This window comes from Diospyros lotus, chromosome 2, assembly GCF_014633365.1.
Source record: "Diospyros lotus cultivar Yz01 chromosome 2, ASM1463336v1, whole genome shotgun sequence".
Classification (NCBI taxonomy): Eukaryota; Viridiplantae; Streptophyta; class Magnoliopsida; order Ericales; family Ebenaceae; genus Diospyros; species Diospyros lotus.
Genome location: NC_068339.1, coordinates 3,565,102 through 3,587,161, shown reverse-complemented (window position 1 = coordinate 3,587,161; position 22,060 = coordinate 3,565,102). Strand labels below are relative to the sequence as shown.

The 22,060-nt window shown below is 35.7% G+C and overlaps 5 protein-coding genes and 1 non-coding gene across 9 annotated transcripts; 3 read left to right on the top strand and 3 right to left on the bottom strand.

Moving 5' to 3' along the window:
* Positions 1–1,344: 1,344 nt before the first annotated feature.
* LOC127794151 (protein NRT1/ PTR FAMILY 4.6-like) lies at positions 1,345–4,206 on the top strand. 4 transcript variants are annotated; one of them, XM_052325067.1, is made up of 5 exons: positions 1,345–1,436; positions 1,556–1,661; positions 1,780–1,997; positions 2,642–3,082; positions 3,168–4,206. In XM_052325067.1, exons 1-5 carry the CDS (start codon positions 1,434–1,436, stop codon positions 4,155–4,157), a joined length of 1,758 nt encoding a protein of 585 aa, XP_052181027.1. In that variant the 5' UTR covers positions 1,345–1,433; the 3' UTR covers positions 4,158–4,206. The 4 variants fall into 4 exon arrangements, with proteins under 4 accessions (XP_052181027.1, XP_052181030.1, XP_052181028.1 ...); XM_052325068.1 differs by having other exon boundaries at positions 1,404–1,436; positions 1,549–1,661; XM_052325070.1 differs by lacking the exon at positions 1,780–1,997.
* A 3,196-nt stretch (positions 4,207–7,402) lies between these two features.
* TRNAA-AGC (transfer RNA alanine (anticodon AGC)) lies at positions 7,403–7,475 on the top strand. Its single transcript has one exon. It is a non-coding gene; the product is annotated as a tRNA-Ala (tRNA).
* A 4,350-nt stretch (positions 7,476–11,825) lies between these two features.
* On the top strand, positions 11,826–15,478 carry LOC127795496 (hypersensitive-induced response protein-like protein 1). Its single transcript, XM_052327216.1, has 6 exons — positions 11,826–11,994; positions 13,416–13,607; positions 13,942–14,062; positions 14,200–14,291; positions 14,386–14,482; positions 14,854–15,478. Exons 2-6 carry the CDS (start codon positions 13,419–13,421, stop codon positions 15,207–15,209), a joined length of 855 nt encoding a protein of 284 aa, XP_052183176.1. The 5' UTR covers positions 11,826–11,994; positions 13,416–13,418; the 3' UTR covers positions 15,210–15,478.
* A 2,017-nt stretch (positions 15,479–17,495) lies between these two features.
* Positions 17,496–19,108, bottom strand: LOC127795497 (mitochondrial outer membrane protein porin of 36 kDa-like). The gene is made up of 5 exons (XM_052327217.1): positions 19,011–19,108; positions 18,683–18,769; positions 18,403–18,464; positions 18,046–18,254; positions 17,496–17,960 (listed from the first exon to the last, which is right to left on the bottom strand). The coding sequence occupies exons 1-5, from the start codon at positions 19,057–19,059 to the stop codon at positions 17,636–17,638; spliced, it is 732 nt and encodes a 243-aa protein (XP_052183177.1). The 5' UTR covers positions 19,060–19,108; the 3' UTR covers positions 17,496–17,635.
* A 532-nt stretch (positions 19,109–19,640) lies between these two features.
* Positions 19,641–19,949, bottom strand: LOC127794244 (nucleolar protein 58). The gene has a single exon (XM_052325189.1). It carries the CDS (start codon positions 19,947–19,949, stop codon positions 19,641–19,643), a length of 309 nt encoding a protein of 102 aa, XP_052181149.1.
* An 882-nt stretch (positions 19,950–20,831) lies between these two features.
* Positions 20,832–22,060, bottom strand: LOC127795569 (18.1 kDa class I heat shock protein-like). The gene is made up of 2 exons (XM_052327338.1): positions 21,868–22,060; positions 20,832–21,518 (listed from the first exon to the last, which is right to left on the bottom strand). The coding sequence occupies exons 1-2, from the start codon at positions 21,998–22,000 to the stop codon at positions 20,971–20,973; spliced, it is 681 nt and encodes a 226-aa protein (XP_052183298.1). The 5' UTR covers positions 22,001–22,060; the 3' UTR covers positions 20,832–20,970.

Here is a 22,060-nt window from a genome sequence, read left to right as displayed (position 1 = left end):
TTCACTTCCTACACCTCTCCAAGTCATTTTATTTCATAATGACGACGTGATAGCTTAACAAACTTAACTTATGGTGTCCTCTTCTCTTAAAAGAGGTACAATTGTTCAATAAAAATATAAATACTAAAACCGTGTTAGTTTTTATCACTACCATGAGTGTCGGTATATAACCAAATTTCATCTCATTATTCCACAACATAGCTATTAGAAACACCTATATATTTTTGGTGATGGTTCAACTTATGCATTGAAGAATACTACACAAATGTAGTCAAGTTTAAATATAACTCAAAATGTAACAGAGAATATAAGAAAAAGAAGTAGGCAATTCTTTTTTTTTTTTTTTTTTCACAATTGTCATTAAAAACTATTATGACTTTAAGGTTTTTTTCCCCCAAATTTTAAACCGTTTTAAGTTGGTTGAAACATAGCTTGAAACCCTCATTCTTGGGCATATAGATCACATAAGTCCTTGTAGATGATATATACATGCAATCCGAACTGCGGTTTGAGAGGAAAGAAGGAACCCGATAACTATGTGGATGGCAATGAGATGACACCATAAATCGGTTGAGAGGAACAGGTTCTGAGTGATGCATCAATTGCCAGCTGATGAAGACGGCGTGTTTAGTCGCCCCTTGTCCCCAACTTACTTGGGCTGTTGGGCATTGGTTAGTGGTCATCTCTTCTGCAGTACCCCACAGCCTACCATGTTTTAATATATGTTATGTTTTTAATTCAATCACCAAAAGGGGGATGCCCTCCCCGTGAGGGCGTTGCAGTACATGGGAGTAATTGCTGTCTTAGGGCCCATCATTTGGGGAATCCTAGCCTCTCAATTTGGCGATCATTCAGATAATAAAGCACCCCCAATTTTTCTTCTCTTCTTTTTCTTTTTCCCGGAAAAATTATATCCACTTGTATAAAGATGAAGGAAAAAGGATATTCCTTATTGCCCAGATAAGAAAACTGAAACGATAAGCACAAAAACAGGATTCAAAGGCAATTAGTCAGATCAGATGAAGCAACTATAACGTATGATTCAGAAAGTCCTAGACAAGGTTTCTGATAAGTGACTTGGTTAATTGGTGTTGATATTCCTAGTAATCCTGCTCAAGCTAAACAGAGGAAACTTAAGTTAGCAACGACAACACACGAAAGCTCAAGGTGACATGAAGATGTGATTATTTATATTAATTTCATAAGCCAGTAGCCCTTCGTCCATAGATCAGTCTTAAATGGACAAGCACCAAACTCATCCAAGTTGGTGAAAAGGTCTGCGAGAAAGAGCAGTCATTTTCTGTTGTCTAGACCTTTCCATTCCTCTTTGATTGTCCCATCCTCTGCGTGTATAAATACGACTTCTTCATCTCAACACCTGGTCTTCAACTCAAAAGACGTCCAATAGAATCGAGCATCATCTAAACTAAGAAATGGTTTGTTTCATTCTAATATATTCTCCAATTGCTATATATGTGTGTGTGGGTATGTCTGTCTGTGTTCCTCTGCAGTTTGCCTGCCTTGTGCTTCTAAAATAATTTTTGCTAGTGTGTAGGCTGAGTCACAGCAACTCAACACATGGGAAGGCTATGTAGATTGGAAGAACAGACCGGCTCTGAAAGGCCGCCATGGCGGCATGCTTGCAGCCGCCATTGTCCTGGGTTAGTAAAGTTAATTATTTCTAGAACCAAATTAAGGCACATTAATTTCCCTCAATCCACGTGCATTGCATTTTTGGTTGACAAAAATGTAATTTGTTCAATGGTCATGTGGGTGTAGTTGTGGAGGTGCTAGAGAACCTAGCATACCTGGCCAACACAAGCAATCTTGTGCTCTATCTGTCCAAATTCATGCACTTCTCTCCATCCAGCTCTGCCAACATAGTAACCAACTTCATGGGCACGGCCTTCGTCCTGGCTCTTGTTGGGGGTTTCTTAGCTGATGCTTTCTTCACAACTTATTCCATCTATCTCATAAGCGCAGCAATAGAATTTGCGGTAACAAATTTTTTTTAGTCTGTAAGCCTCTCATGCAGTAATGGTTCAATATAATTCATTAATTCTTCCCCAGCAAAGTAAGTAAATAAGAGTAATCATCTGATTTACCCTGTATGATTACAATTTGGAAAATCACAGTCCATGGCGACCAAGCTCAGGGTTGTTTGGAAAATCACAGTCCATGGAAAAACAATATATTGTATGATCTACTACAGTAGCATGCATTGCATGAAGGAAACAGCAAAATAGTGTGACAAAAGGGAGATAACTCAGGTATAAGATTTAAATCCTTAATGGTCCAGCAAAACTTGAAGGGCTGGACCATCTTTCACATGACATTAGATAAATCACTGTTGGGCCCTATAACACCTGGTTGAAGTGACAGGCTGAGAGGTACATGCCATATCATTTTCTCTCTATTTGAAAAAAAAAAAAAAAATTATGACACTCAAAGCACTCGTATCTTGCCCAATAAGAAAAATATTTTGTTCAACATAAAGCCTTAAATATACATTCCTCACATCATATATGCTACCAGTGTCCTTAGTTATATACTACAAAGTTCTGATTAGATCCTCGGTGCAAGTCATAAAAGCCATTTAATGTCTTAGTTTAAAATATACTGATTTGAGCTGCTGAAACAGGGGCTGCTAATTCTAACTCTGCAAGCTCATATAACCTCTCTTAAACCCCCAGTCAGCACATCCACAAACAGGAACACCAGGCTTGAGCAAGCTGATGGTGGGAAAGCAGCAATGCTGTTTATAGGTCTTTATCTTGTGGCTCTGGGTGTTGGTGGGATCAAAGGTTCCCTTCCCCCACATGGAGCCGAGCAGTTTGATGAAAGCACGCAAACGGGGAGGAAACAGAGATCATCCTTCTTCAATTACTATGTGTTCTGCCTCTCCTGTGGTGCCTTAGTTGCTGTGACTTTTGTGGTGTGGATAGAGGACAACAAGGGCTGGCAATGGGGCTTTGGGATCGCTACTGCGACCATACTGATCTCCATCCCAGTCTTCCTCCTTGGCTCCCCTACTTACAGGACCAAAATCCCTGCAGGAAGCCCTATTACAAGCATATTCAAGGTATGAATAGGATCATATGGACAGACAGACAGACATGTTATATCTTTATGAACTTCAGTTTAGTGTTACTTCTTTGTTCCAACAGGTTTTGGCTGCAGCAGTTTATGACAAGTTCATGCCTAGGAGCAACCGAAACGTTGTTGGGACTGCTAACACAAACACGATCGACTCCGTTGATGACAAAGAGAATACACAAATTCAGGCTGCATCACAAGACCTCAAATTCCATGACATAGCGGCTGTAAGAAGGCCGGTCCACTGGGCACGAGCTTGCACCGCGAATGAAGTCGAAGAAGCAAGGATAGTGCTTAGGATCTTCCCCATCTTCATGTCCACCATTATGCTAAACTGCTGCCTTGCTCAGCTCTCCACCTTCTCCGTCCAGCAAGCAGCCACTATGAACACCAAGATTGGCGCCTTAACAGTCCCACCGGCTTCTCTACCCGTGTTTCCCGTCCTCTTCATGATGGTCCTCACACCGGTCTACAACCACATCATCATCCCAATTGCCAGGAAAGTGACTAAAACCGAAATGGGTATCACTCATTTACAGAGGATAGGGACAGGGCTAGTTCTCTCTGTTGTGGCCATGGCTGTTGCAGCTCTGGTAGAAACAAAGCGGAAGAAGGTGGCCGTGCAATCTGGGCTGGTGAACTCTACCGAGCCACTTCCCATCACATTCCTCTGGATTGCTTTGCAGTACTTGTTCTTGGGATCGGCCGATCTTTTCGGCTTGGCTGGGATGATGGAGTTCTTCTTCACAGAGGCGCCCTTCAGCATGAGATCTTTGGCCACCGCTCTGTCCTGGGCCTCATTGGCAATGGGATACTACCTCAGCTCGGTGCTGGTGTCCATGATCAACAATGTCACCAGTACATTCAGGCACACGCCATGGCTCTTTGGCAGCAACTTGAATCACTATCACCTGGAGAGGTTTTACTGGCTGATGTGCGTGCTAAGTGTGCTGAATTTTTTGCATTACCTGCTATGGGCAAGGCGCTACAGGTACAGGTACACAAGGCCTCGCAACCATCATCTGGAAGTTCAAACAGCAAACAGATCTTCAGAAGTCTAGTTCTCCCCCCATCCTGAAAAAAATCTATTTTATTGGTATTCATGATATAAATATATAAATATATTGTTGAAAATAAATCATTCAATATATAGGGCCACAAATGTATTGTTAAATGTGTAATGCTATCTTAAGGTTTAGCCAATTAAAAGTGATCTATAAAGTTTATTTTTGGGCTACTGGGTATTAAACTATCATGGAATTAATGTGTAAAGACATAAGTTATATTTCTAAATTGATGAGGGGTCAATTTGAAAATATTAGAAATGCAAGAAAATAAAGTTTGGGATCTTGTCCCATTACTAGTAGGTGCGAAACCTATTGGTTGTAAATGGATATTTAAAACCAAGAGGGATTCGAAAGGTAATGTGGAAAGATATAAGGCTCGTCTTGTAGCTAAAGGTTTTACTCAAAAGGTGAGCATCGACTACAAAAAGACTTTCTCTCCTGTTTCTACGAAAGACTCTTTTAGAACTATTATGACGCTTGTTGCATATTTTGATCTTGAGTTACATCAGATGGATGTTAAGACAGCGTTTCTCAATGGCGACATTGATGAAACGATCTATATGATGCAACCAGAAAACTTTGTGTCAGGAGACCCAAAGAATATGGTTTGCAAATTAAAGAAATCCATCTATGGGCTCAAACAAGCTTCCCGTCAATGGTATCACAAATTTCATCAAGTCATTATCTCGTTTGGTTTTAAGGTTAATGCTATGGATGATTGTGTGTATCAAAAATTTAGTGGGAGTACACATATTTTCCTGGTTTTGTATGTTGATGACATATTGATTGCCACTAATGATATAGGCTTGTTGCATGAAACCAAGAGATATCTATCAAAGAATTTTGAGATGAAAGATCTTGGTGATGCCTCTTTTGTGTTAGGGATTCAGATACACCGAGATCGTTCTCGGTATATTCTTGGATTATCACAAAAGAGCTATATCAATAAGGTGCTTAAAAGATTTGGCATGCAGAATTGTAGGCCAGGTGACACCCCTGTCGCTAAGAGAGACAAATTTAGTCTCAGTTAATGCCCTAAGAATCAACTTGAAGTTAAGGAGATGCAGAAGATTCCCTATGCGTCAGCTGTCGGGAGTCTAATATATGATCAAGTTTGTACACGTCTGGATATAGCATTCATTGTTGGCATGTTAGGCAGATATTTAAACAACCCTGGCATGGATCATTGGAAAGCAACAAAACAGGTTATGCGATACTTGTAGAGAACAAAAGATTACATGCTCACATATAGGAGATCGGATCAATTGGAGATCATAAGGTATTCCGACTCTGATTTTACTGGATGCCAAGACAGTAGAAGATCCACTTCAGGTTACATTTATCTGCTAGCTGGAGAAGCCATTTCTTGGAGGAGTGCCAAGCAGACACTCATAGCATCTTCCACCATGGAAGCAGAATTCGTGGCGTGTTACGAGGCATCTAACCACGGAATATGGCTGCGAAATTTTGTCACTAGGCTGCGCATTTTGGATGGTATAGAAAGACCACTTAAGTTATATTGTGACAATAAATTAGCAGTTCTGTATTCCAATAACAATAGGAGCTCATCTAAGTCTAAGCATATTGACATAAAGTTCCTAGTTGTGAAGGAAATAGTGCAGAGTGAACAGATTTGCATAGAACACATTAGGAAAAACTCCATGATTGCGGATCCGCTTACCAAAGGATTACCACCTAAGGTCTTTTATGAGCACACTGTTCATATGGGTGTTGTATTGTGTGAAGATATCATGTTTTAGTGGGAGTTTGTATTCTTGTTGTTTTATGTTTGTTTATAAAGACATTCTTGTATTTGAATATTTTCTGTACAGAAATAAAGTATTCGGTTCATTTCACTCTGATATATTATATTCAGTATTGATCTCACTAAGGAACAAGGTAGGACCAGTTGGAAATAGATATGTTTGGATCACATCACATGTAATTTCCATGCTACACATCCATGATTGATCTATGTCATTTGGTTATATTGGTATACGTGACCATTGATGAATTTAGTCATGCTAAATGTGACGAAGATCACTTTGATCCTATATCAATATAATTAATGGATGAGATTGTTCGAAAATACCCTTAGTAGTGATAGTAAAAATTTTTGAGCTTATAAGGTTGTGCACATTTGTAAGATTACATATGTGGCCCAGTGGGAGATTGTTGAAAATAAATCATTCAATATATAGGGCTACAAATGTATTGTTAAATGTGTAATGCTATCTTAAGGTTTAGCCAATTAAAAGTGATCTATAAAGTTTATTTTTGGACTACTGGGTATTAAACTATCATGGAATTAATGTGTAGAGACATAAGTTATATTTCTAAATTGATGAAGGGCCAATTTAGAAATATTAAAAGTTATTATTAACTGTTATATAAAGGGGTTATGATTCCCAATTGATTAAGAAGTTTTGATATCTCTGCATCCCCATCAACAGAGAAATTTTAAGAAACTAGAAATCAATTAGAAGATCAAAATACTTGTTTTTGATCAATTATCATAATGGATACAGGTATGCTTTCATTTGTTGTTTATCTCATTTTTAATGATTTGACATGAATGTTGTTGAAATTTGGATAATAATTCTACATATACTACATTGAGAGAGAGAGAGAGAGAGAGAGAGAGAGAGTGATGGTTCACTAGGTTTGAGATAATCCAATACTGCCAGGTACTAGTTCCGTAATAATTTTCTCTGAAGTTGTCTTATGTATTCCTAACGATCCCTGCAGAGTGTTCATGATACAGCAGAAAAAGCTGCTGCAGCTCATGGTTGTCCATTGCGTATCGATGCTAGTACTAGGACACAAGAAGTTACATATGTAAGAGGATGAAAATGAATAAAAATCTACATCTACTTCTGTGGCCGTAAAGGTTTTATTATAAGCCTAGCCATCAAGGTTGATGAATACTATATATCATCAGATTGGAATACCCTAGCTAGCTATATACGTCTTTCCTCAGTATTTTGCACATGCAGCAAGTGAATAACAAAGTAAACTGTAATTGCCCATCCACAGACGGAGCATGTCGTTGACTTCAGCAATGACGGGGTTTAAAATATGGCAGCCCTACCCGCATTGCCATATTGAGAGACGAAAACAAGAATGATTATGGGGAAATAGTGAGAGAGAGAGAGAGGTGGGAAGACGAACAAAATACCCACGTAAACTGGTGACTTTTTCTATCTGTAAATTATACATTTAAGTCTCCTTAGCCAGCAGGGGATGTAGCTCAGATGGTAGAGCGCTCGCTTAGCATGCGAGAAGTACGGGGATCGATACCCCGCATCTCCAGTTTTTTTAGCTCTACCATCCTATTGTGAGACAGACGACCCCTCTTACGCTTTTTATGCCATTTGCTAAAAGACACAAAGTTTGTTGAGATTTGTTAGGTAATAGGGATTTTTTTTTTCTTTTTTTCCACCCTCAAGTGCCCTTTCAATCTTAACATGAGCTGTTAGTTCCATTAGAATAAAAATTGTATCAAACAATAAAAAAATATCAAACTTAAATTTTTAACCCAAAAATGAAAGTAAAACTCAATTTCACTATATGTTCTTGGCAAACGTACATTATCAATGATAAACCTAAATGAAATAACCAAACACATAAGTGAAACTTATTTGCTATCAACAATATTTTTGGACATTGATATCGTACAGGTATTAAATAATATACACTATTATTATGCATTATTTTTCTTCTTATACACTGCACCTTTAAGTTCCCATGATTTTAAGCAATGGAAGCAGCAACTGATGAGAAAGGTAAGTTGGCGCTTTCAATTACCTAAAAATGATAGGCCCCAATTTGGCCTCCATCCAAAAATTAAATGTCATATCCATCCAAATTGGTATTTTCAACTCACAGCCACACAGCTAGCGTAGCTGTTATCTGAATCATAAATTAACGTTCCAATAAGGAAAGAAAAAAAAAAAAAAAAAAAAACAAAGACGAAGAATGAGCCTAACTTTGCTTTTGCTCATCAATGTGAGCAGCATGCAGTGAAGCTATTACTGACATCTTCTTCCTTCCTATATATTAATTCGCTTGTTAACAATTGGTTTTTAGATTTACTCAAAGAATCATTAGAGAACAAAAAATTAATATAAAATTTATTCACATCAAATATGAAGAAAAAAAAGTTGAAAGTGGTGCTTCCGATATGGTGTATGTGGCCCATGCCTTGTAAGATCAATGCTTGATCAAGAAGGATTTTCTTTCTAATGTCATGAGCATCAAATTTGCCAAAATTAAGAGTGACTCGTTTTTTAAAGGAGAAAATACTCTTGACTCACTTTTAGTATTGTCCTCCATATTTTTTGTTGTTTCGGAGATGATATCATTGACAAAAATGACATTCAAATGTACAATTTCTAGGTAAAATATGCCTCAAGTGGTAGTTTAGCCGATTGAATTAAGAGGTTAGGTAGAGGATTGTCCAAAAATGATGTCAAAAAGCATGCTCGGTTTGCTTTGAAGGATTTGCACTACCTTTACATGCAAAGTTATGTTCACTGCGATCTCAAGTCTCACAACATCTTGGGTCAACGAAAAATGTTGGAATTGTTATTTGGACAGTTTTGCCATATCTCCCACCTAATGTCCATATTAGCACGCGTGCATGACAAATGCACCTCCAAAATTGATCAAGGGTTAATATTTGTGTGTAAATGGTTAGTTTAGGTGTGTAAATGTAATTAAATAAACTTAAGGGTGTCCATATATAAAAAGAAAATGAAAGTTTAAATGTGTATTTATATATTTAACCAAAAATCAATACTAATTACATGAATGCCACTTTTTTTTTCACAATTTAAACATTAGGTTAGAGTCGTAATTAAGTACTAGGTGATAGCTCTATTAACTTAAAATTTTGAGTTTAAATATCATAATTTTTAATTATTTTACTAATATATCTAAAAATAAGTCGTTCCATGCAACAATAAAACAAGCATGTAAAGCCTCGGCCATGACAATAGAGTACCTATCTGTTAGACTGTTACTATCGTTCCAATCATGTTTATAAACTTATAGTATTAAGACGATTAATAATTTTGATAATAAAATTAACTTGAGTATTTTGGTAATTTCACTTATTTGTTTCCCCAATTACGCTCCCTCTTCCACGCTAATATTACAATCATTTTCAGACAAAGACATGTATATTCTCTCTCTCTCTCTCTATATATATATAATATATATATTTTCCTTATTTAGAGCTCTCTTAATAGAATTATTATAAATCATTATCAAAAAAATTCCTTAAATGGAATTATAAAATAATAATAAAAAATTAAGTAAATAAATTACTAAAATCTCATTTAACAAGCAATCTATATTTTAATTAAAATTAATTACTAATTTTATTTTAAAATTGAAAAATTTTAATTAGGCCCATTCTTTCCTCATTCTTGACCAATTATTCAAAAAAAAATCACATGTCCTATTTTTTTTAAGTAATCTTTTATTTTTTAAATAATATTTATTTCAATTTTCACATATCTATATTTAGTATGTTGATATTTCTTTTTTATGAAGGAAATGTCATTAAAAAAACAAATAAATAATAATAAATATTAAAGAACAATTCCTTTTAAACGACAAATGTCTTTCACATCTAATCAGAATAATGAGAGCGACCTCTTAATTCTAAAATAGCAATTTTAAAAAAGTATATTTCTCTATCAAAAAAGTAAATTCATAAAGATATTTGAAAAAATAAATAAATATTGGGCATCCTTAAAAGTTATTTCGTTAGAAAAATCTCTTTCAACCAAAAAATCATAAAGTTTTTTGTGCAATAAACAAATAAATAATAAAAAATTATAATAATTTAAATCAACTTGACTCAAACAGTTGGCTAATTTTATTTAAAATATAAAATTAATGATTTTCATTGCCTCCTGTTTTGGACTAATTAATAGGAAAAAAAAAACTATTTTCAAATCCCTATTTAGACTTTGGCTAACCACATTTCATTTCATTTCGTTTCATGGGCTTAAATGGAGAAGTTTTCATTTCATTTCAGTGTTGTAGATAAGGGAGAAATCACGCGGAAAATGAGAGGAAAGTAAAGACAAGAAGTCAGTCGTTTCCCTGCGTAAACGCCAAGACAAAATTAATTAATTAATTAATTAAAATGAGATTTGACTTGGAAATTAAAATTAATCTTTCCCATATTTATTTGTGGTGGCAGTGAATATTCAGACGAGAAGATGACTTTCACAGATTTTAAAAATTAAAATATCTCTTTCATTATCATGTATGTATGTATGTATGTGAATTACAAGATATAGACAAATTAAATATGATAGCGTACTAATTTGGTGAATGCTATCACAATCGAATTTATTCGATGATTTTTTCAACTTTTAGATTATTAAAAGTTTATGGATTTAACCTTATGGACCCGATTAGATTTTTATAAGAAATAATAATAATAAAAAATTATAGAGATGATGAATATGCTTTATACTATACGCCCTTGATTTGTTAAAATCAAATACGATCGATGTACCCAATGCTCCTCACAATCACAATCACAATCACAATCCCTTGATTGCTTCTTAATTTAATCAAAGTCAAACAAATGGCAATTATCCTTCATTTTCCAATCCCTTATAGACGACATTAACTGTCTTCCTTACAAATTGCAAGTCCTTGTTATTTTCGTATTTCATTGTGCCAGCCAGCTTGCTTATTTAATACAAACATGAATACTACCCTAATTAATTCTCCGGTGAATTCAAGAACAAAAACAATCATTGTTTATGATATAAAATAACAAATAAAAACAATTGCACTACATATAATCAATTAATGTTTATTTTTCTAATAATCTCTATTTATAATTATATATTTTGTAAGTAATTAAATTTTATGTGATGTCTAAAACCTTTTCATCAATATTTTTTAATTTAATTCACACTTCTGTCTTTTGTTACAAATTCTTTTCGTTATATTCACTTGTGATGTCAGTGAATTTATTTATTGGGTTTCTCCACACATTTATATAATTATTATTATTTTAATTGTGTATCGTGTATATTAATTTAGAGACTAATTTGGTAAATTTTAAAGTTCAAATAACGTTCAACTTAAATAACCAAAGTTGAGAGGATGTATGATCAATTTATCTTAAATTTAAGGGCCATTATAATTTTTTTTTTAATTTTTTATAGAACACATAAAATTAACATATTAAAAAAGATATTTAAATCTTAAGTAATATAAATAATAAGACAAACAAGTCATAAGTCACGAATAAGTTTATTTACGAGTTCAAATTATTAGAATATCTACAACAAATCTCAAGTTCAAGTAATTTATTAAATAAGATTAAAAATCAAATTTAAAACTTATATATTTAATTAAATTTGAGCCTTCCATAATAATAGTGAAACTCGAACTCAAGGTAACAAATGTTATTGTCTATTAGTAGACTAAAATTTTAATAATAAAAAAGAAAAAAATACTCAAAATAATATAGTTATTTGAAAAAAAAAGAAAATTCAAAATTATAATTTCATTCTTAAATATTTTGAATTATAAAAAATAAAATTATAATATCACCTAGCGGTAATGGTATCCTCAAATTTTTAAAAATTCCAGGCCAGCTCATAGCCCTAGTTTTCCAATCGGTTTCCATTTCTATCCGTTCGGCCCATCCCGGCTTTGTGATGCTCTCTTGATTTGTATCAATTTCGGACGATGATTCCTTAGCACCCAAGTTGTTTCCTCTATAAGACGCTCCGCCTTCTGTTCCAGTTTCCAGTGCCACAGCACCCTGTTTCATCTTCGGTGGGCTCGGGTACGTTCTCATTCTGAAGATCTTTTAGTGTTCTTGTTTGGTTCCCGACAAATTCGATGCTAACTTGTTCTGAATCTGCCAATCCCTATCTGTTTGCCGCTGTTTTTGCTCTCTTTTCCCCTTAATCTGTTAGGGTTTGTGGATTTCTTTTTTTGTGCATGTTTCACTGTGCTGTGGAAAACAAAAAGTGAGTTCTAGGTTGAAAATTATCAAGGATTGTTCGGGATTTCACTCTCTTGGAGATTAAAGTTTTTGGGGGAATTTTCGATTGATTATCTTTCTGCTTCCTTTTCAACTGGTTCTTGGGTACTGGTAGCAAGTCTTGTCGAAATTGAGATGAAGCGGCGATTTCTGTAATTTATGCTATTCTGCCACATGTATTTGTTTTCTGTGTACGTCTTGTTTATGGAGGTGGTTTCTTTTTTCTTTAGACCTTTGGATAACACATTTATGAATTGGGTCTGGGTCAATTGGGTTAACTTTCAGGGTTTCTTTTTCTTTTGTTCCCACAGACTATTTGGAATGTTTTTCTTGATAAATATTTGAAGTTATATATATATATATATATAGTTTTTATGGTTTGTTTTGTAGTAGTATGATTTTACTCTTCCCAGTATGTTCAATTTGGTCACTTGGTTATTCTCTCCTTCATCACTTTGGGATGCCCTCCCTTGTGGGGGCCCGCCGCTCGGTCCCACGATTTTGGGCAGTAGAGGTAAATTTGAATCTGATCCGTGCGCAGCAGGGAGTGGATTTGAACCTGGGAATCCAGACCGCCCACCACTCCCTACTGACCACTGGGGCAACCCCAGGGGACAATCTCTCCTTCATCACTTTGTTCATTATATTTTGCAGTAGAAGACTTAAAACAGTGTCAGATTACTGCATATGTCCCACGATTTTGGGCAGGAGAGGTAAATCTGAATCTGATCAGCGCACAGCAGGGAGTGGATTCTAACCTGGGAATCCAGACCGCCCACCACTCCCTACTGATCACTGGGGCAACCCCAGGGGACAATCTCTCCTTCATCACTTTGTTCATTATATGTTGCAGTAGAAGACTTAAAACAGTGTCAGATTACTGCATATAGAACCATTTCTGACCTTATTTAAGGAGAATTCAAAGTCTTCTGTAATTATTGTAATTTTTACTTTTCCAAGCATGTTCGATCATGTGCTTATTATCTCAGTTTATGAATTTATTCACTATGTGTTGCAGTAGAACTGGAGAAGAATTAAAACGGAGTGAGATTATTGCATATAGTAGTAGAAGTATTTCTGACTTTATTTGAAGAGGATTCAAAGTCTTAAAATCTAAAACAGTAGTTCTTTTCAGCATCATGATGTTAAATGACGTAGATTTCTGGACATCTCCAGCAAAATGTTTTTAACCATATGCTGTTTCAACACCTTCTGTATAGAACATGGGTAATCTATTATGTTGCGTACAAGTTGATCAATCCACAGTTGCGATCAAAGAGAGGTTTGGGAAGTTTGAGGATGTACTTGAGCCAGGATGCCATTGCCTACCTTGGTTCCTTGGAAGTCAGCTGGCTGGTCATCTCACCCTTCGGCTCCAGCAGCTGGATGTTCGTTGTGAGACAAAGACAAAGGTCCATTTTGTTCTCCCTACTCATCACATGATTCTATCTCTTTGCTTTATATGATGAAGGTCTTAAATTTATAACATCATTTTTTCTTGTGGACTGCAAACATGTTTCTAACACTGCTCAGGCCATCTATCTTTTCTCTGTTTTCCTTTTGTCTTTAGTTGCCTGTCTAGAGCCTTGAACATCTTTTGGTAAATTATAATTCAAATGGGTGCCGTTTCATAAGAGATGATTTATTTATTTATTTATTTGTTGTTTTCAGTCATCAATAGATATTAAGTTCTCTGGTATGCTTGTGCAACTTGAATGATCAATCTTTATGGTCATTTTTTTACAGGACAATGTATTTGTCAATGTTGTGGCATCTATACAGTACCGCGCCCTTGCAGACAAGGCAAGTGATGCTTTCTACAAACTCAGCAACACAAGGTCCCAAATCCAGGCCTATGTTTTTGATGGTGCGGATCTGAGTTATTGAAACTGTGGTGATAAGCATAATTTAGTTTTGAAAATAAATAGACCTTGATTTGAAAAGTTAAAGACTCTAGGTAACTTTATAACCTGTATTCTGTTTACTCTCTCTCCATCCATTTAGTAATTAGAGCAAGTGTTCCCAAGCTCAACTTGGATGATGCTTTTGAGCAAAAAAATGACATCGCCAAAGCTGTTGAAGATGAACTTGAGAAGGTAATTTATTTAAATTGGATAATTGATAATCTGATATTTTGAAGGATATGTACCAAATTGCTTATAATAATGTTGCCCTTAAAATTACTTGCAGGCAATGTCTGCTTATGGGTATGAGATTGTACAGACACTGATTATCGATATAGAACCAGATGAACATGTGAAGCGAGCTATGAATGAAATCAATGCAGGTAAAGTATACAGTAAACTTCTTCAAGTGACACTTACCATGTCTAGAATGTTCCACATAGCTACTGCATGTTCTGCAGCTAAAAATGAGAAGATTATGCAGCAGTGTAATATGCTAAACCCGTAAAATTATTGTTTTTGAAAGAGGAGTATCCCACAGAACTCTTGTTGAATCACTAATACTCATGACTAAAATTCTGAAGGTAAATATTTCCTCTGCAAAACTATCAACTAACCATTCTTGAATTGCCCTACTGGTCCGTGCTTGCCAGGCTACTCAATTTTGTGCATCCATTAATGTTTGTTATTTCTTGAGCAACTGTATTTTTCAACTTTTAACCGTTTTTAATGTTCGTGATCTGGAATTCTCCAGCTGCAAGAATGAGGGTGGCAGCTAATGAGAAGGCAGAGGCTGAGAAGATTCTACAAATTAAGCGAGCTGAGGGTGAAGCCGAGTCAAAGTACCTGTCAGGGTTGGGTATTGCCCGCCAACGTCAAGCAATTGTAGATGGTCTGAGAGATAGTGTGCTAGGCTTCTCCGTCAATGTACCAGGAACTACAGCAAAGGATGTTATGGATATGGTCCTTGTCACCCAGTACTTTGACACCATGAAGGAAATCGGCGCCGCCTCCAAATCTTCTGCTGTATTCATACCCCATGGACCAGGTGCCGTCCGTGATGTGGCTGCTCAGATTCGCGATGGACTTCTTCAAGGTTCACAGCATTGATTACAGCAGTCCCATATTAAAGACCTTCACTAAATTAAGAGTTTGTCTTTCAAGTTTGTTGGGCTTGCTTTGGTTTGATTGCCTGCTAGTTATCCTATGTCCATAACTGTCATTGTCTAGAGTGCTTAAAAGTTGGTCATGGATAGAATGGTAAATAACTCTGGATGAACCTGGACAGATGATATATGTTCTATCTTCATACTGTTTCATTAATCTTTATTTGGAAAACTCTGTTTCAAGTCTGCAGGAGAAAGAGAATTTTTACTTTATAGTGTTGGCTGATACCGTTGCAAATGTGCAAATTTTTACCTTATAGGTCTTTGGCCTTAAATAATTCGCCCTTGAAAGAAGGGATTATTTGCCATGCTTTGCGAGTTCTGAACGTTGAGGTTATTCAAGTATAATCTTGCTTGGGTACGCATTCACTACAATATCCTTATTTCAGTTGTGGTTGAATTTTGCAACGATGGTTTGATAAAACTCTTATGTTAGCTTTAATTAAATTTTGTGATTGAATAAATGATAAGACACACTTTTCCACTTTAACTATCTGTTTTGCTTAAAATTTTAAGAGTAATATCCTCCACAACCCTTAAAAACACATTATTGGTTAACGATGCATTTCTTTGATAATTTGTTTGTATGTAATCTGAGCCCCTTTCTTCCATAACACCTTCTATAAGACTTCTCTTCGAGTTTTGTCCCAGCATTTTTTGGACTCTAAATACTAGATATTCATCTATTTGTTTATCCCTGGACTTTTCCATTATATGTCTTAGTAAATAGATAAATTCCACTATTTACCTAGTACCATAAAACTAAATTAAATTTTAGATATACTAGTTTATCTCCTTTAAAGTTTGCTCAATTACCCTATTCTAAAGGTTAGATTGGCTTATAAGTAAGACATAGAAAACATGATTTAGATAGTTTTGTGTACGCGGAAAAAAATTTGATAGATGTAAGTCATTGAAGAAAATGAAATGTAAAATCATAAATAAAAAATATTTATGGCATATAAAATATCATAATCTTATATAATATAAAATTAAATATAATATAAAATATTATATTATATTTTATAAATAATATGTATATTTTAAATAGAACTTGGTGAGAAACCTTAAATATAATATAAAATATCATAATCTTATAAAGAATATAATCATAAATAAAAAAAGATGTTGATCTAAAACTCATGTTTGTCTCATTTCGCTTAATAAAATTTAAAATTATAATTATTATTATTGTTGATAATATTGTAATATAATATGCATTTATGATTGAGAGTGAATAAGTATACGTGCATATTTATGGCATTAAATAATAAATCAATTATTGATTTAACTCGATTTACTTTGTTATTATCTTGAGATTGAACACTCTATTGTTAAAAAGTATATTTAAGTTGACCATTTTATCTTTTTGCAAAATTCTCTCTTTCATCTTTTTTTTCTTTTTCTTTGTCTAAACATAAAAAATAAAATAAACTAGTGATCAATCGCTATAAGGCCAAAGACAGAGTTAAGAAGAGAGAGAGATCGCTAAATCGAGTGATGGTTGGGTTTTAGAGTAATATGAGAGCAATAGAAGAAAAAAAATGCCATTGTCGTGCTAATGCTAAAGAAAGAGTAAGAGAACAAAAAAGAGATAATAAGGAAACAATATTAAGGGCATTTTAAAAAGTTTAACAATATTTGTTTAACGGCAACATTTTAAACCATAGGGCATCAACCATAATTTTTGAAACATGAGGGGTGGCCCCTCTATTTATAGTAAAACTCAAGGGTGCTAAGTGTATTTTCTTGGACTGTCTCAAGAAAATCCCCGAACAAAGGGGGAGGCTTTGATCAGTTACATATCAATGCGAATGGTCAGTCCAAATTTCTGTGGATGGACAACTATAGCTATTGTAATTTGAAGGAGTATCAATAGTATACCAATGGCGCTTTCTTCATAACTATATCTTGATTTGGATGACAGATTATAAATGGAAGCCAAATTGCCAGTTTACTTATGTGCAAATTTCATAGATATTTGGCACTCTCCATTTTAGTTTTTCCACTATTATCTTTGTTTGGAAACCAGCACCATTCCAAGGGATTTTCCCCGAAAAAAGGCCACTTCTCAGAATATATGTAAGCCATCAATTATGGATATAACACATGAAACCAGCTCCTTGTGATCACACCATAAATAATCAACAGTAATCTTCATAGTCTATAACACACAAAATATAAGTTTTTGTATGAAACCAGAATCAGGATTTTGATGGGGTAGTTCCTCTTTCTGTAGCTCATAACTTAAATTGTATTGAGGCCAACCAAAAGCGGGTACAACTAAGCTGAATGCTCTATATTTCTTCCAAGTATATTATTTTCCATCATTTTGACATAGGAACTTCTATCTTTATATCTGTTCTTGATCTAAGGCCTAACAGCCAAAGACAGCCCAACCTTAGCAATCCTAGTGGTTTCAGATGAGCCAGTTGAAGCCCTGAAATCCACATCTCCAGCCACGGTGAAGAAGAATGATGGCAACAACTGTTGCTGAATCAGGGCGCCTATCCTGCCATTGCTGCTTACTCGAGCTTTCAGCAACGTGATGGGGAATAGCGCGTGCTGGGTGCCAAATGTGAAGACATTCTCGTTGGTCAAGAATTTATGAGTAAGCTCTGCTGCAACGGCTGTGTTGGTTAGGGGACACACTGTGGTGTGCAGGGAAGCCCTCAAAGTGTTGGCCATATCATTCCTGCAAATATCTTTGCACATAGTTAATAAAAACTTACAATTTTACTAGTAAACTTTGATTAATTGTATGGTGTAAAAGGTACTACAGCGTTAAGGAGGCGACGAGGAAGCTGCTGTTGATGCTCAGACCGGCATCGCATCTGTCAAATTTCCTTCTGTTGACATCAAAACAGAGGTCAGTACCCATAGAGAAAAATCCATTTCCTATAGCGCCTGATAAATTTAGGAGGATGTTTTCTTTCAGACTGATGCCTGAGGTGATGCCGAAATAGTCATGCAAGTATTGCAGATCCACCTGTTATTACAGTTACAATGACTCATTATAGTGAAAATCTTATGTAAAGATGATGCAAAAACAAGCAGATGTATTGTAACAAAATGATAAACTTATCCGTCTTTTTTTTTTTTCTCCTTTTTTCCTTCCTCGTCCTCTCTTTTCTCACCTTGTTTTGATAAGGTATGATAAACCTGAACTTCGTCCTCAGTCCAGGCAGAATCTCATCCACTGCAGCATTAGGATAAGTTCAGGACTTGATTGAACTTTAAACCAAGAAAAGCTCTAAAAAGAAACTTCATTAGCTAACAAGAGTCATAACTATAGTAACTATGATAGTGAAACTACTTTCATTTGGAAATGAACCTTTGAAGATGCATTACCATAGAAAGAAATGAAGAATAATGGAAGAAATATTAAGCAATTAACAAAGATAAAGAAGAGATTACTTCCACAGGACACATCAAAATTGCAGTCAAAACACCCATACTTATAGCGAAATGGCGGTTGTTGAGTATAATCCTTGTAGAGAAGATCTGAAAAATGAAGTGCATAGTCAGAGAGATAAGCGAGTGGTCCATATAGCCTTTTACTTTCGTGAGATTCTATTTGTCGATAAGCAAACATTTTAGGGCCTATAACACAGGTGATCTACACAACTGAAAAGGAACACTGTTTTGTCTCCTTTTGTTTTCCAATGTTTCCTCAGCATCCAAATGGAATCAAGAAATAAAGAAAAGAAAGGAAATTGAGTGGAAGAACAAAAGATGAGATTACCTTCAGCATCTTTGCCAATGTCATGGTAGATACCCGGGCGATTGCTCATTTTTGTATTTTGAAGTTAATGGAGGTGTAGAACCTCTGCTTTGCTTTTCCTTAAATAGATGGCAAGGAAAAGGAAAATTTAAGTAGTGGGAAGACAAAGGAAGAAACGAAAGAGGAAGCTTCGTGCTTCGTCTGCCAACAGACAACAATGGAAGCTTCCAAGAACCAATTCAACTTTTACTTCATGGCCCATTGAGGTGACATGGTGGTGCTACCGAGCAAGAGATTCACCTACCTAGAAAGGACTTAAAGATGGTGAAGAGCACGGAGAGCAGAGAGAATGCACAATGCAAGCATTTAATCCGGAAAATATGATGGTAAGCCTACCAAGAAGGTCCCTCAATGGCTTGTGTTTGTCGGTAACTTCCACAGGTGTTTTTGTTTCTTCTTCTTATTTTCCCCTTTCACTATTTCCATTTTAATGAGACATTGAGGAAAACAACTTTACAAGAAGATTTCATTCATGTTCATAGGTAGTTTGATCATATAACAAGAAGAGCTTTAGCTACCTACTACTGCTTATACTACAGTGATTGATACTGCTTATTATTCCTTTCACTTTTGGAACATTACATGTACCGTTTAAGAGGTAGCAGCTCCTCCACTCGCGGCATTCTTCTCGGCTTCATTAAGCAGTTTCAGAATGTCCTCCCTCTTCGCCACCAGCGCCTGCATCTTGGCGTCGAGCTTTTCCAGCTTCTGCCGCAGTTTTACCGGATCTTTCTTGTCTTCAGGGTTCTTCTCCTTCCCACCATCTTCCTTATCTTTGCCTTCCTTGTCTTTCTTCTTCTTCTTCTTCTTCTTCTTGTCTTTCTCTTCTTTGTCTTCCCTGTCAGCATGCTTCTCCTCCTTTTCATGTTCATCCTTCTTCGGCTCTCCTGTCTCTCCCATGGCTGAACTTGATGTGTTGGCTGAATGGATCTCTGCTAGTTTTCTCTGACGCACCAAGTAGTGAAATAAGAATGAGAGTAAGCACAAGGCAAGCATGTTTTAGATCCAAAACTAATATTCACCACCATGGCGTAGGATCAGTGGAGTTGCTAGTGCTAGTAAATTTAGGGTCTCGCGAGCCTCAACACTGTTTCATATATGGGTCCTGTGTGGTACTTCACTACTAAGTTAACAATGCCGATATTAAAATTTAACAGGAATATAATCAGTTCTTTGGATAGCTCCTATATGTAGTACAAACAATATATCTATTGTCAAACTACTTTGTTGAGCCTATCCTCATGTGTGACCTTAATTTTCTGCACATAGGTGTTCCCAATTTCTATACTTGCCCCTTTTACTTAGAAAAAAAAAATCAAATATTCATGTAAAATTTCTATATATATATATATATATATATAGCTAATGTTTGAAACACAGTGATACTAAGAGTTTAATTAATAAAGGAAGAAAATAAATATTCCAATCATCAAAATATGAAGAAGGAGAAAACTTGATGAAATTAGGTCACAAACCTTCTGGGATCTGAATATGATTTGGCTTCTTTAAGAGGTCATTAATCAAGAACTTGAAGCCTGGAATTTATTTATTTATTTATTTATATACACGAGGGGCAGCGGCAGGGGCAGAGTTAATTTAGCGAGAAATGAGACTATCCACATGTACAAATCTCAATCCCAAAGACTCGGCAGTCGATCGGCATGCACATCTCATCACCCATGCATCAATCATCATACTTTCATGCTTAGCCACAAGTTTGATCCTAATCAACAAGTACTATTATTTACATTAAAAATTATTTTATGAATAAAATTATTACATATATAGAAATGAGGTTTATATTACTTTAGTTAAAGAGTTTGATTGGATAATAATCAAATGATCGAAATGTTGTGCATAAACAGGCAGATATTCTGAAGATATACATGAACATGATTATTCATCTCCTCAGATTCGGAGCTCAATCACATCCAATCCCTACGTTTGATTGAAACTTTTGAGAGACGAAGACGCCCAGCGAAAACGCAAGCACAGCAGTGATTACTATTTCCTTTTTCCTAATCAATAGCTCCACGACGATTCGTTTTCCGTCGCTTAACATCTCCGCTACGCTTGCCTGCAAGCCGTCCTCCGGCCTCCGTCTCATCCCCGCCGGCGTCGGAGGCTGAAACCCTTCTTCGCGAGTTGCTGTCGCATTCTCATCATTCTCGCGCTTTTCGGTCAAGTCTTGGGTGATTGCATCCGCTTTCGGTTCGTCGGGCCTTTTCTCGTCGTTGGCGGTTACCTCGTCGCGTGGATCTTGATCCTCTTTTTTCACTTCCTTGGGTACAATGACGTACAGGATTCCGCTATCAAATCTCGCGCTGATATTGTGTGTGTTTGAGTTCGGCGGCATTCTGAAGGTCTGATCTAATTGGACAGTCTTGTTCTCGTTCGCTATTCTCCGTCCTTTGACCTGTATATCACCGTGCTCATCAACTTGAACCGACAACTCTTCTTTCTTGAAACCTGGAAGGTAACAATCAGGTAATTAGTTGCATAGCTATAATCTCATTTCTAAATGCTGCTATGCTCTGCTCTGCAAGTTATTTCAGTTTTTATTTTTTTGCATGGCCAGCTTAATTAGGGTTCATATCAAAATCAACTTACTCCTATTACGGGATTTTGTTTTTTTTTATATATCAAACATAATGATTATTTGGAAAATTTCTTTGATACGACGCAGATTAATTTGACATTTCAAAAGATATGTTCTGATATACACCGAATTGCATGTTTATTCTCAAAACACTCGAATGAAAATCTAAGAATCAAGTAGAAGCATATATATGATCATTCGGATAGAGAACTCTAATACCAGGAAGATCAACAATCAAATAATTGTCACTAGGATCGTCGGCCCAGGAAAAAGGCGGCATAAGCTCCTCAACTGTAGGATTGGGGTAGCTTTTCCTATCAGCGGCAATTTTTCTTCCCCATACGTTTTCCATTGATGAGGTTGTCAAACGTACGTATATGGATGGATAATATTAATAGTGTATCTGTGTGAT